This window comes from Bombyx mandarina, chromosome 18 (genome assembly GCF_030267445.1).
Source record: "Bombyx mandarina strain Sakado chromosome 18, ASM3026744v2".
NCBI lineage: Eukaryota > Metazoa > Arthropoda > Insecta > Lepidoptera > Bombycidae > Bombyx > Bombyx mandarina.
Window position 1 is genome coordinate 12911731 of NC_143224.1, and position 12523 is coordinate 12924253.

Here is a 12523-nt window from a genome sequence, read left to right on the forward strand (position 1 = left end):
AAAACTTTAAGCTTCTAGTCAAGTTACATAAGTGATTTGAGGTTATCAACTAACAATCGAATCTTAAAAGGACTTTTTGACGGGAACGCGAGCAGTGAAGTTGTGTGATTTGTTTTATTTTGTCTATTTAGTGTTTCTTCAGGTTTAAATGTGTAATAACGGTGGTTTATTAACTGTTTAATATCTGTGAAAGTGCACAAATGTGGGAAAATGAAACAAAGCTGCTGGACGTAACTTCTCGAGTTCCTCCAGAAAGTCCACTGAAAAAATCTCAGTAAATAACCACCATTTTACTGCGATTATATTTCATCCCATATCATCTCATTTCATTAAATTTCATCCCAGTTGATTAATGTCTCAAATTAATCATCTTCATTTCATTTCACTCCATATTATCATTTTTCATAAAATTAAGAAAATAAAGTAAAATAAGACATGACTTAAAGGTCTTAGTTACCAGGTCATAAAATCTCTTAAAAAAAATCAAATCTTAAAAAACTTGATTTTTTTTATGACCTGGTGACAGAGACCTTTAGGTCATATCTTATTTGGAAAATGTTCTTCACTTTGGGGTCACTACACTTCACTTCACTAAATGTTGTCATTTAAATCGTTTGAATTGTATTTTTTATATAATTATAGATAGGTTTATAGGATGTTGGATCTTTTAGTAAAAAGTTAAGTAGCGGTTTAATTAGTTAAGCTCCAAGGGAGCTTAAGTTTGAATCCGCCTTATCTCCGGCGCTGCGGGAAGAGCAGCCCTTCCGCCCTTGCGTGCTGAAGCACGGTTACTCGTGCTCCGCTCCGCAGTTTCGGCTTGATGGTCGCCTACGGCGACCAGCCTCAGCCGCTCCGCCCCGCACTGTTTCCGTGCGCCGTCACAGCGGGCGAGGACTGCTCTCCCTCCATGCCTCCGGTTTTTTATATACACTCTAGGGGTAGGGCAGACAAGACCAGGTGGAAAGTGGGGTGCTCTGATTCGGTTTTCGATATTTTTCGAATATTTTTGCAATTTTATTTCCAAAACACGAGCAATTTTACTGTTTTATATTTAAATCTTATTTAAAAAGTAAATTACAGAGATAGATAAAAAGACGCTATAAAAAAATGCGTTATTTCACGTGCCGTTCCAAAGTATAAACAAAATTTTGTTACTTTTTGTGTAAAAAGGTCAATATAATTGCTTATTACAGAAACAATTACAATGACATTAATTACACCAAAACTATGTGAATATATTAAAATAATAAAATATATTTCGGTAAAAACATGACATAAAATTTAATAAAATACACGCTTACAGTGAATGGAACGTGAAACGTCAAAAATGTGACATCTACCTTATCGATTTTTCTAATATTTACGGAAACTTTAAAAAATTATATCTCGTAAACCGTGAGTCTCCGCAACTTGAAGTTTTGCAAAAAGCATTTTATTTATGAGTACTATCTACAAAAATATTGTGAACTTTCAAATCGACGGACCCAAAAGGAAAGTTTAACCTATTATGGACAGCGGTGGTGTATATTTGTTAAGAAGGGTTATTCCAGTTAATAATGAAGGAGGGGTGATGTCTAGGTAAAGTGCAATTTTTTTAACTATTTGCATATTATTAGAAGATAACAATTTGAGACAGTATCTGTGTGTAAGTAAGAGTCGTCTCAAGATTAATGGCATAACTTTTGTCTCAACTTCCATGGCCCTTATGGGAGTTGAGCACATTGCACCAGACATTATTCTCAAAGCGCTGTTCATTAATATATCAAGTTTATTTGCATGTGGGCTATTTATTCAAATAAGCTAGAGAGCTATAATTAAAATGACTTCTGACAATCGATTTGTATATTAAAGACAGTATTTTGGGGTCTGCACCCCATGATACTCCAGCAAGACATTAAAATTTCATAACATTAAGACCTCTTAAAGCATTTTTGGAAATATGATTAATAAATCTAATTTCTGATTTTTTTTATTGTTTAGGTGGGGGGACGAGCTCACAGCCCACCTGGTGTTAAGTGGTTACTGGAGCCCATAGATATCCACAACGTAAATGCGCCACCCACCTTGAGATATAAGTTCTAAGGTCTTAGGTATAGTTACTACTCCCAAAATATTTATTATTATTCTCAAAAAATTTTTGCTGGTAACCTTCTTTATAATTTCACCATTATAAATGACATTATAGATTGGTGTATCCTTGCTGAATATCATTACATTGCTCTTGAATGGATTAATTTTTAAATGTAGAATGTTGTTGTAATAATAGAACAATTGGGATAAAGCTACATTAATACTGTCTATTGCTACTTGTAAATTATAGTTACTACTATACAAAACAATGTCATCAAAAAATTGTAGAATATTTACATTATTATTTACATTATCTATAAAGTTGCAGATTTCACTAGTGTAAATATTATACAATAATGGAGATAAAGTAGCACCTTGCACTGTGCCTTTTGAGGCAGATTTTGGACCATATAGCATATTATTGTATTTTACATACACTTTCCTTTTATTCAAGAAGTTATATATCCATTTGCAGAGTTGTCCGAGTATTCCTAGCCCTGACATAACTTTCACAAGTATACCAGGATCTATACTGTCAAAGGCACCTTGAACATCAAGGAATATACAAACAGTATGTAAATTTTTTTCCTTCCCATGTTTCAGATCAGATATTAAAGAGATGAAACTATCAGCACAGCTTCGCACTCGCCTAAAGCCATATTGGACATCAGGAATGATGTGATTAGCTTCAACATACCAGTCAAGACGGACTTTTAACATAGTTTCAAAAATGTTGCCAAGATATGAAGATAAGGAAATTGGTCTATATGAGCTAGCAAGTTTTGGTGCCTTGTCTGGTTTGAGTATTGGAATAGCACACTGTGTTTTCTATGCTTGTGGAATAGAGTTGTTAAGCCAAAGTAAATTGAGGATATCTAGAAATAATTTTTGAGCTGATTCATCCAGATTTTTAATCAATAGGTAAAGGTAGTCATCCATACCTGGTGTTGTATTACGGCTAGATTGTAAACTTATTGTAAATTCTGACCGTGTAAAGGGTTCAACCAAAAATTTGAATTTTGATTGTCATTGTTTAAATTAAAATAAATATTCAAGTTACTAGTCTGAATTAAATTACTATTGTCTGTTAAGTTATCCAAAAATGAGGGAATGAATTCATCTCTATATGTATGACCTATGCCCAGTTTTAACACCTTTAAACATTTTAAGTTAATTCCAAATCTTACTAATGGGTGTTTTTCTACTGAAAGTATTAGCTAGATTATTCTAACCAATCTTTTTCTGCTCTGCTATTGTTCTTTTTTTCTGTGCATCCTTTCTTTTATAGTTAATATAATGCTCTATGGATGGTACATTTTTCTATATAATTTGAGAGCATTATAAGATGCAATGACACTTTGTTCACAAATATCATTCCACCAGGGTGTTGCCAAACGGCTTTTGAAACTATTTGATTTTGTAAGTTTAGGAATTGTCATAGTTTTTAACGTATCCAAACAAGAACAGAAAGCACTATAAGTTAATATAGGGTCATTTGAATTTAGGATAAAATTATTGAAAACTGTTCTGGAAAGAGTGTTGTATTTAGTCCAATCTGCCTTTTTATATAAAAATCTGTCTACTGTTGAACCAATGTGATATTTATCAATATTTAACTTCCCATGGCATCGTGATGGACAGACCACTCACACATAGATGCAAGACTAGCACTGATGAAGCTAACATCAATAGCAGAAGGATTTCGTCTAGGATAGTTGACAGTTGTAAATCTACCATCATTCAAAATGCATAAATCTAAGTCGTCAATAATATTAAATAAGCTGTGACCTCGACTCTTACTAGATAAACAACCAAATGCTATATGATGAGCATTAAAGTCACCACTTACAAATATTGGTTTTGGATGATTATAAATTATACTCTGTAATCTATTTAGTCTGATATGATGACTAGTAGGTGGACAATAAACACAAAGAACAGTCAAACTACCACTTACTGTTGATAAAGACAGAGCAGCAGTTTGAATGTTCTCATAGAATCTAGTGTTAATAATATTTTATTTGAGGTATGGTTTAATTAACATTGCCACACCATTATGACTATTGTTTGAATTTCTGTTATAAATATTGTAACCTGGTATTTTAAATTTGTTATCTTTGAACCAGGTTTCATTAAGTAGACATATATCAATGTTTTGTTGTTTCAAGAATTAAATGAGCAAGGGTTTTTTACTATTGGCACTTTGAATATTATACTGAGCAATACGTATCTTAGACTGTGTAGGACCTAGATCCATTATTTTAAATTTTTAATTTAGATGTCCTTAATTGTTTTCACTGTAGTAGGTGAATTATCACCCTTATTGCCTAGCTCCACCAATGTCTACAAGGGCCATAAGTACATCATTGTTGGAGACTTAGAATAATTACACATAGAAACCGAGTCCGCCTCCGTAAAGTGAGGCAACTCAAACCTAGCCATATTGGCTAAGTTCATTATTCGGCCCATCAGTGCTCAAGGACGTGTCGTATTGAAAAGTACTCCCGAAATTTTTATTAAAAATGACGATTTGTTCAATGAACGGATGTCATACTACATCGGAAAAACACAAGGAAGATAGTAACATTACATTTCACAGGTATGTAATGTAAAACATTCATCAAAATGAAAAATTAATTTCAATAATTTGTAATGCCATAGTTTATGAAAATGTTGCCAACACGGGGAAATATTCTCACACATTTTGTTGTTTAATTAAAAGTGAAACACGTCTCAATTAGGTAATTAAAAGCGCTTTTTTTTATTAAATTAAATTGATTAATAAGGAAACTGAGACAAAAACACAACAAGCTCGCATACTTATAATAATAATATGTAATTTTATGTTTTGGTTTGGTTTAAGGTTTCCTTCCTATCATCAAAGGGACAATTGTTCAGAAAACAGTTGCAGCTGTTACAAGGGTACTGAAACAAATAATTATACTTGTTATTTGTTTTTCTTTCTCATAAGTGTTCTCACCTCGATCACTCTAAGATCCATATCTATCTATAGACAAGTTATAACTTGGAACATGACTTTTCTCTACAATTCTGGCTCTTTATTTGTTTGAGTATAAAATATTTTCTTAGGTCATTCCTTAAGCAAAAGTAACTACTTTGCTTGACTATGGATACAGACGTAAACTAGAACGCTTCTAAGTGAATTAGAATATTCGCGTGTTTTTTGTAAGTTACACTATTAAATATATATTAAATATATATACTTTAAAAAAACCGCCTTATAAAAAATGCCACCAAAAATTAATTAATAATAACTTTACACCAAATAACGTAAGCATTTTGAAATGGGTCGTGTGGTGGCGGGTTTAAACAAAAAACAAAAAATTGTATACAGGTTTTATTTTCATCATGCAGGCAATATTCGTGTATTCTGGTAAATAGGTACGTTAGATTATTCAGGATTTTAACAAAACGAGTCACTACCGAGCAGTTTCGACAGACGAATTGCGCTTATATTTAACTCCTAATCGTTTAGGGGATCTATGGGCCTTATCATCAGTTCAGCAGTAATAATTGATGAGTTCCAAATAAATAAAAGGTGTAATCTAATAATCACATTTGTTCTGTGATCACAAGTAATAGTTTCAACTTCCCTATTTCTAGAGAAATTGGCAACATTATTTTTTGTGTGCGTTTCGTCGAGCGTAAATACAAGTACCTTACGCACACATAGATTATATTCTTGCCTCGCTTTTGAGGGACCGCTTTGAAGATAACTATCATTCTATGTGTAATTATTCTAAGGTTGGAGACAATTTGATTTTTAATATTTTCTAAAGGCAATAAATCTTGTTGTTTATTTACATTATCTACATGTATATTTACAGGCTTATTTATAGAATTATATAGACGCTTATTTACAGAGTTATATACAGATTTATTTACAGGATTATATACAGGTGTTTTTGATGTTGGAAGTGAGGGAAAGTCATTGTTATTTAGTTGCTTGGTTGAGGTAGTACTTGCATAAGTAATTTTAGGTTTTTTTTCCATAATTTTCTTCATTTTAATTGGACATACTTTTGAAATGGCAAGATGAGGTCCGCTGCAATTTGTACAACAAATTTCAGTGGGCTTGTCACATTCCTTATACTAGAGGTCCCGCAGTAGTCGAAAATCGACTATAATTAATTGGAATTGTAAGTTTGTACACTATTATGATTGTATTTTATACTTCTATAATCACAAATTTCGCCATGACTACACTATAAAAATATTAACAAAGAAACAATATTTAATCTATTCTCAATTTGACAACAGACGTCAAGAACAAAAGTTTGACAATAAATAGTATGCATGCGTGTGTGCGTCAAATACATGGTATGTAGTGTGTGTAATGTTTTCTTTATTGGTTTAATGTATCTTTTACGCATTATTTTAAAAAAATATTAGTATTATGCACTTCTTCTCTATATTCTCTATAAGTGTGGAAAATTTCATACTCCTCCGTCCGCGCAATTTTCGTAAAAAGGGATACAAAGTTTTTGCTTCACGTATTAATATATAGATAAGTGCTCACCTCCACAAATTGAACATTTTTGTTTACCGTTACAGATTTTAGCTGAGTGGTTAAACTTGAAACATTTGAACCATTGTTGCAATGGTGGTATATATTCAAAAACTCTATAAGAGAATAAGTCGTATTGAACATTGTCTGGTAGAATATTAGATAAGAAAGTAATGCTTACAGTTTGTAAAGGAACATGCTCATGTCCTACTTTCTTTGTGAATCTTCTGATAGCAATAATTTCATATATTGACGATAGTCTACTGTACAACTCTTTATTAGAAATGTTAGCTAGAACGAATCTTATTATTCCAGTCTTTTCAATCTGCGCAGCAGGAATGAAAGCTCTCATATCATATTTTTCTAAAAAAGATGAATTCTTAATAAAGTTATTTGCTGTCTTATATTATTTAAAAATAACTGCTATTTTATTGGCATTCACCCTTTGAATTGCCGTCACACCTTTAATTTCCGTTGCAAAAACGTGCTTTAAGTAAATAGGGCTCTTGTTGCCCAGTCTGTCCTTATTGGTTGCCTCGACAAATACTTTAAACTCAGTATTAGCAGAGTTCTCCGGAGAAAGTCTTTTATAGTTAGGTTTAAACAAAGGCAAGTAAGAGACATTACGCTAACCGCCTCCGCCAACGCCAAAGTCCACCTTGGGGTTACCACCACGATCCTCAACGCGTGGACGTTTATTTGAGGTGGGTGGGTTATTCCCGCCCCCCTCGTTACCCTCCATTTCTAAGGGTCACCACTAATAAATTCCACTATTTACACTTAGTATTTTAATGAAAAAATAACAAAATTGAAATAAAAATGAAAAAATTTCAAATTGTACGCGCGCTCTTTTTGGAGTTCCCGCCAAAAGTCTAACCAAATTGATTTTTTTTTAAAGGATTTTATGACCTGGTAGCTAAGACCTTTAAGTCATGTCTTATTTTAATTTATATTCATATTTTTATGAAAAATGATATTATGGAGTGAAATGAAATGAAGATGATCAATTTGAGACATTAATCAACTGGGATGAAATTAAATGAAATGAGATGTTATGGGATGAAAAATAATTTCAGTAAAATGGTGGTCATTTACTAAGATTTTTCAGTGGACTTTTTGGAGGATCCCGAGAAGTTACGTCCAGCGGCTTTGTTTCATTTTTCCACATTAGTGCACTATCATAGATATTAAACAGTTAATAAACCACCCTTAATACACATTTAAACCCGAAGAAACACTAAATAGACAAAATAAAACAAATCACACAACTTCACTCCTCGCGTTCCCGCCAAAAAGTCCTAACCAAATTGACATTTGACTCGAGCACAGAGTATACACAGATAAAGCTATCTATTTGAATGAACTCAATGATGATATCAATTGAGGACAAATAGAGGTTAAAATGTTTGATTTAAATTTTGATAATTAACGATTTTCATTAGAATTTAGTTGTGATTAGCAAACATTCTTTGAAATGTTTCTCCAGTAAAAAAAAAAGGAAAAACTAAATTGTCCACTATGGGATACGCCGTGTGGAGACAAACTAGCGGTGGGATATTTGACCAACGGCGGGTCTCTCGAATGAACAACAAAACGTCACACGCGCGGGAAAATAGCATCACAAAAATGGAGTAATTTATTATTTTGACTAGACGGAATAAGTACAGAAAACGTTCCAACATCAGTATGCTGTCACGCGGCTCTGACGGCATCCGCAACCGCGCGCTAAAATTGTCACCAGCCCAACTGATAACGATTCTGGCCACCATCTTAAATGCTGCTATGACAAACTGCATCTTTACCGCGGCGTGGAAAGAAGCTGACGTTATCGGCATACACAAGCCGGGCAAACCGAAAAACGAAACCGCGAGTTACCGCCCCATCAGTCTCCTTCCGGCGATAGGCAAACTATACGAACGTCTCCTTCGTAAACGCCTCTGGGACTTCGTTACCGCGAATAAAATTCTTATAGACGAGCAGTTTGGGTTCCGCGCCGAACACTCGTGCGTCCATCAAGTGCACCGCCTCACGGAGCACATCTTACTAGCGCTGAATAGGCGGAAACCCATCCCGACAGGAGCCCTCTTCTTCGATATAGCGAAGGCGTCCGACAAAGTCTGGCACAACGGTTTGATCTACAAACTGTATAATATGGGAGTGCCAGACAGACTCGTGCTCATCATACGAGACTACTTGTCGAACCGTTCGTTCCGATATCGAGTAGAGGGAACGCGATCCCGCCCCCGTCACGTCACAGCCGGATTACCCGCAAGGCTCCACCCTCTCCCCGTTACTGTTCAGTTTATATATCAATGATATACCCCGGTCTCCGGATACCCATCTAGCGCTCTTCGCCGATGACACGGCCATCTACTACTCGTGTAGGAAGAAGGCGTTACTTCATCGGCGACTTCAGACCGTAGCTACCACCATGTGGTTCCGGAAGTGACGCATCGATATTAACCCCACGAAAAGCACAACGGTGCTCTTCAAAAGGGGTCGCCCTCCGAACACCACGTTGAGCATCCCTCCCCCGTCTAGGCGCGTCGACACCTCCGCCTCCGCGATTCGCCCAATCACGATGTACGACCAGCCCATACCGTGGGCCCCGAAGGTCAAATATTTAGGTGTCACCCTCGACAGAAGGATGACATTCCGCCCCCATATAAAGACGGTACGCGACCGTGCCGCCTTCATACTAGGACGTCTCTACCCGATGATATGCAGGCGAAGTAGAATGTCCCTTGGAAACAAGGTGACACTCTACAAAACTTTCATACGCCCCGTCATAACCTATGCAAGTGTAGTGTTCGCTCACGCGGCCCGCACTCACTTAAAATCATACCCAATTATTCAATCCCGTTTTTGCAGGATAGCCGTCGGAGCCCCGTGGTTCGTCAGGAACGTCGACCTCCATGACGACCTGGACTTAGAGTCCACCAGTAAGTATATGCAGTCGGCATCAATGCGCCACTTCGATAAAGCGGCACGACACGAAAACCCTCTCATCGTGGCCGCCAGTATCTACATTCCCGATCCTGTGGAAAGAATGGAAAGCAGTCGACGTCGCCCAAAACACGTCATCTCGGATCCCCCCGATCCACTAACGGTGCGTTTAGGTCCCTCAAGCACCGGTCACCGTTCTCGTCGAACCCGTCGCTTGCGACGAAGGGCTCGACGAGTAAATTAACCCTCAGACACAGCCCACTGAGTTTCTCGCCGGATCATCTCAGTGGGTCGCGTTTCCGATCCGGTGGTAGATTCTGCGAAGCACGGCTCTTGCTAGGGTTCGTGTTAGCAACGTCGTCAGGTTTGAGCCCCGTGAGCTCACCTAATAGTTAAGGTTCCGTTGATATAGCCTCTCAAGGCTATCAGATTAGGTAGGAAAAAAAAAGAAGATTCAATGGTAAAACATTCATGCCAAAAATGGGAAACTTACCGGCATAACGTATTACGCCTGACTTCCCTTTTGTATCGGTTGGCCTAGATTTTGCGGGTCCGTTCCTAATCCTTAATCGAAAGGGAAGTGGATCGATACTAATTAAATGTTATTTGTGCATTTTTATTTGCATGCGATATAAATGCATTCATTTAGAAGCAGTGAGCGGATTATCGAAAAATGATTTTATTATGACACTGCGCCGGTTTATATCGCGTCGCGGGAAGCCAGCGGAAATATTCTCGGACAATGGTCGAAATTTCGTGGGGGCAGCTAAAGAACTAGGTACATACTTAAGAACTAACAATGCTTCTCTTTCTGACTTAATGCTCAAGAAGGAATCAAATTTCATTTCATTCCCGCTTACTCTCCTCACTTTGGTGGTCTTGAACAAATCCGACAACATTTCTGGACAAGGTGGCAAAGAGAATATATCTCTGAACTACAACAACGGCAAAGATGGACCCAAGAAACTACAAATTTTAGTGTCAAAATAGGTGATCTTGTTTTAATAAAAGAAAAAAGCACGGCACCATTATGCTGGTGCCTTGGAAGGGTTTCGCAGACGTTCCCAGGACCTGGCGGCATAACCAAAACGGCGGAAATCCATACTGCGACGGGGAGCATACGGGGGTCACTCATTCGTATGTCCTCTATTCAATGGCCAAAAAACCTAGGAGTGTTGAAAGAAGAATCTATCAACGGGAGGGAGTATGTCGCGGCGCCTGACTTGTTTAGCACAGCAAGCTAGCCAAACGTCATACCGGAACATTCACTACTACCAGCACCGCGCGCTGACAGCATTCAACAATATTCTTAAGATACCTTACAATAATCATTATTGGACAAGAACCTTCCTCTTCGAGAAAAGTCACATTCATACATTCATCGACGAACAATCACGACTAAAGCATTGTAAATTATAATTAAAACAAGTAGTAAGAATTTAATTGGTTTTATTATAAACGCAATAAAGCCACAGTGTCTCGCGTAGACAGCGTAATTACTGGTGGTAGGACCTCTTGTGAGTCCGCACGGGTAGGTAACAACACCCGCCTATCTCTGCCGTGAACCAGCAATGTATTTCGGTTTGAAGGGCGGGGTAGCCGTTGTAACTATACTGAGACGTTAGTACTTAAATCTCAAGGTGGGTGGCGCATTTACGTTGTAGATGTATATGGGCTCCAGTGACCTCTTAACACCAGGTAGGCTATGAGTTCGTCCACCCATCTAAGCAATAAATAAAAAAATAGCTATAAATTTTCTTATATTTGTCAAATTATTAAAAAATTTCAAAAAGTTGTACAAGAGAGCCCGAGTTTGGGCTCCGCACTAGGTAGCAGTCAGTATGTAATATGTTTTGAAGACTGATCCTAGGTATACTTACTTTATACCCGTACTGTATACCGTAGGGAGCTTCACCATAAACTCTTTAACAATAGCGACCGAACTAGTTTTTACCCTAATTAAAAAACAAATTTAAATAACAAAACATCGTATAATGTCGCACTATGACTTAGTGAACGTAGTTTACCAATTAGCTTCGAAGCAGAACGCGGGCACATCTATTGTCATACAAACGAACACGTGCTTCGGGCAGCCACTCGCGTCACGGAATAGCGTTTAATACCGTTTAAAGATAAAAAAATAAAAAACAAGTTAAACAACAAACCTTATCCGTATAAACGTCACAATATTTGATACTATAAGTGTGAAATGTCAAAAGGTCAACTACACTGAACATTGATAATTATTACTAAATCACTTTTTAGTTGTTAAACGAATTAACAAAGCTAGCGGCAAAAATCTTTTTTTTTTTAATTTCGTTCTAAATTCCAGATTTTTCAAGCTTGAACATTAATTTTCAGTTTCATTTTAAGCTTATTCGAATAATCTATTTTTTTACTGTAGCAGAGTTGCTGAATCAGAGTATTAATTACGTGTGCAAGTAGCTATTATATTATTCGAACAATGATGATAGTATTTAAAAAAGTTGTTGTGATTTTACTGTTTTCTATCGGTAAGTACATTTAACATTTAATCCTAACATGTATCCATCTCTTATGGGTGGGACAAGTGATGCTGGGCGCACCAAAAGCATATTTCATCAGTCAATTTCTCTTTCCCGACCTATTCGCTGGTACTGGGGCTATTCCAGTTATGCCCGGACGGGTAGGTGAACTCGCGGATTCAATCTGAGAGAATTTGCTAACACTAGGAAGTGCAGTCTTTCGCGGAATCTACCACTGGATCGGAATCGCGAACTACTGAGAAAATCTGGCGAGAAACTCAGTAGGCTGTCGGTATGAGAACCAATCCATTCATTATCTATTTCCAAATATCCTTTTAACAGCGATCTATCATCCTTAGAATTGAACTTCTCTGCTCAGTATTTCCAGTGCTGACATATGAGTCGACTATTATCAAAGCCGGCAATCTGACTTTCGGACAATGATTGGTAAATCAGAAAAACGAAGTATTGACTT

At 36.8% G+C, this 12523-nt stretch overlaps 2 protein-coding genes and 2 long non-coding RNA genes across 6 annotated transcripts in view; 3 read left to right on the top strand and 1 right to left on the bottom strand.

Moving 5' to 3' along the window:
* The window catches only part of LOC114252020 (uncharacterized), a 116854-nt gene extending 105269 nt beyond the window's left edge, over positions 1-11585 (bottom strand). Inside the window, exon 1 of the mRNA XM_089734711.1 lies at positions 11425-11585. The gene's annotated coding sequence lies outside the window, so the exon portion shown is untranslated. The remainder of the gene's footprint in view (positions 1-11424) is intronic.
* The window catches only part of LOC149501038 (uncharacterized), a 34177-nt gene that overhangs the window by 12528 nt on the left and 9126 nt on the right, over positions 1-12523 (top strand). The window contains exons 1-2 of one of the 3 annotated variants that reach the window (XM_089734713.1): positions 11622-11763; positions 11949-12057. In XM_089734713.1, the coding sequence (XP_089590839.1) occupies positions 12009-12057 (49 nt within the window). In that variant the 5' untranslated portion in view covers positions 11622-11763; positions 11949-12008. Of the gene's footprint in view, positions 1-11621; positions 11764-11948; positions 12058-12523 lie in introns of those variants that run through there. The other 2 variants (XM_089734715.1, XM_089734714.1) reach the window with 2 other exon arrangements.
* LOC114252551 (uncharacterized) lies at positions 1459-5983 on the top strand. Its single transcript, XR_016324547.1, has 3 exons — positions 1459-1578; positions 2674-4438; positions 5836-5983. It is a non-coding gene; the product is annotated as an uncharacterized LOC114252551 (long non-coding RNA).
* LOC149501039 (uncharacterized) lies at positions 4456-5020 on the top strand. Its single transcript, XR_016324548.1, has 2 exons — positions 4456-4669; positions 4934-5020. It is a non-coding gene; the product is annotated as an uncharacterized LOC149501039 (long non-coding RNA).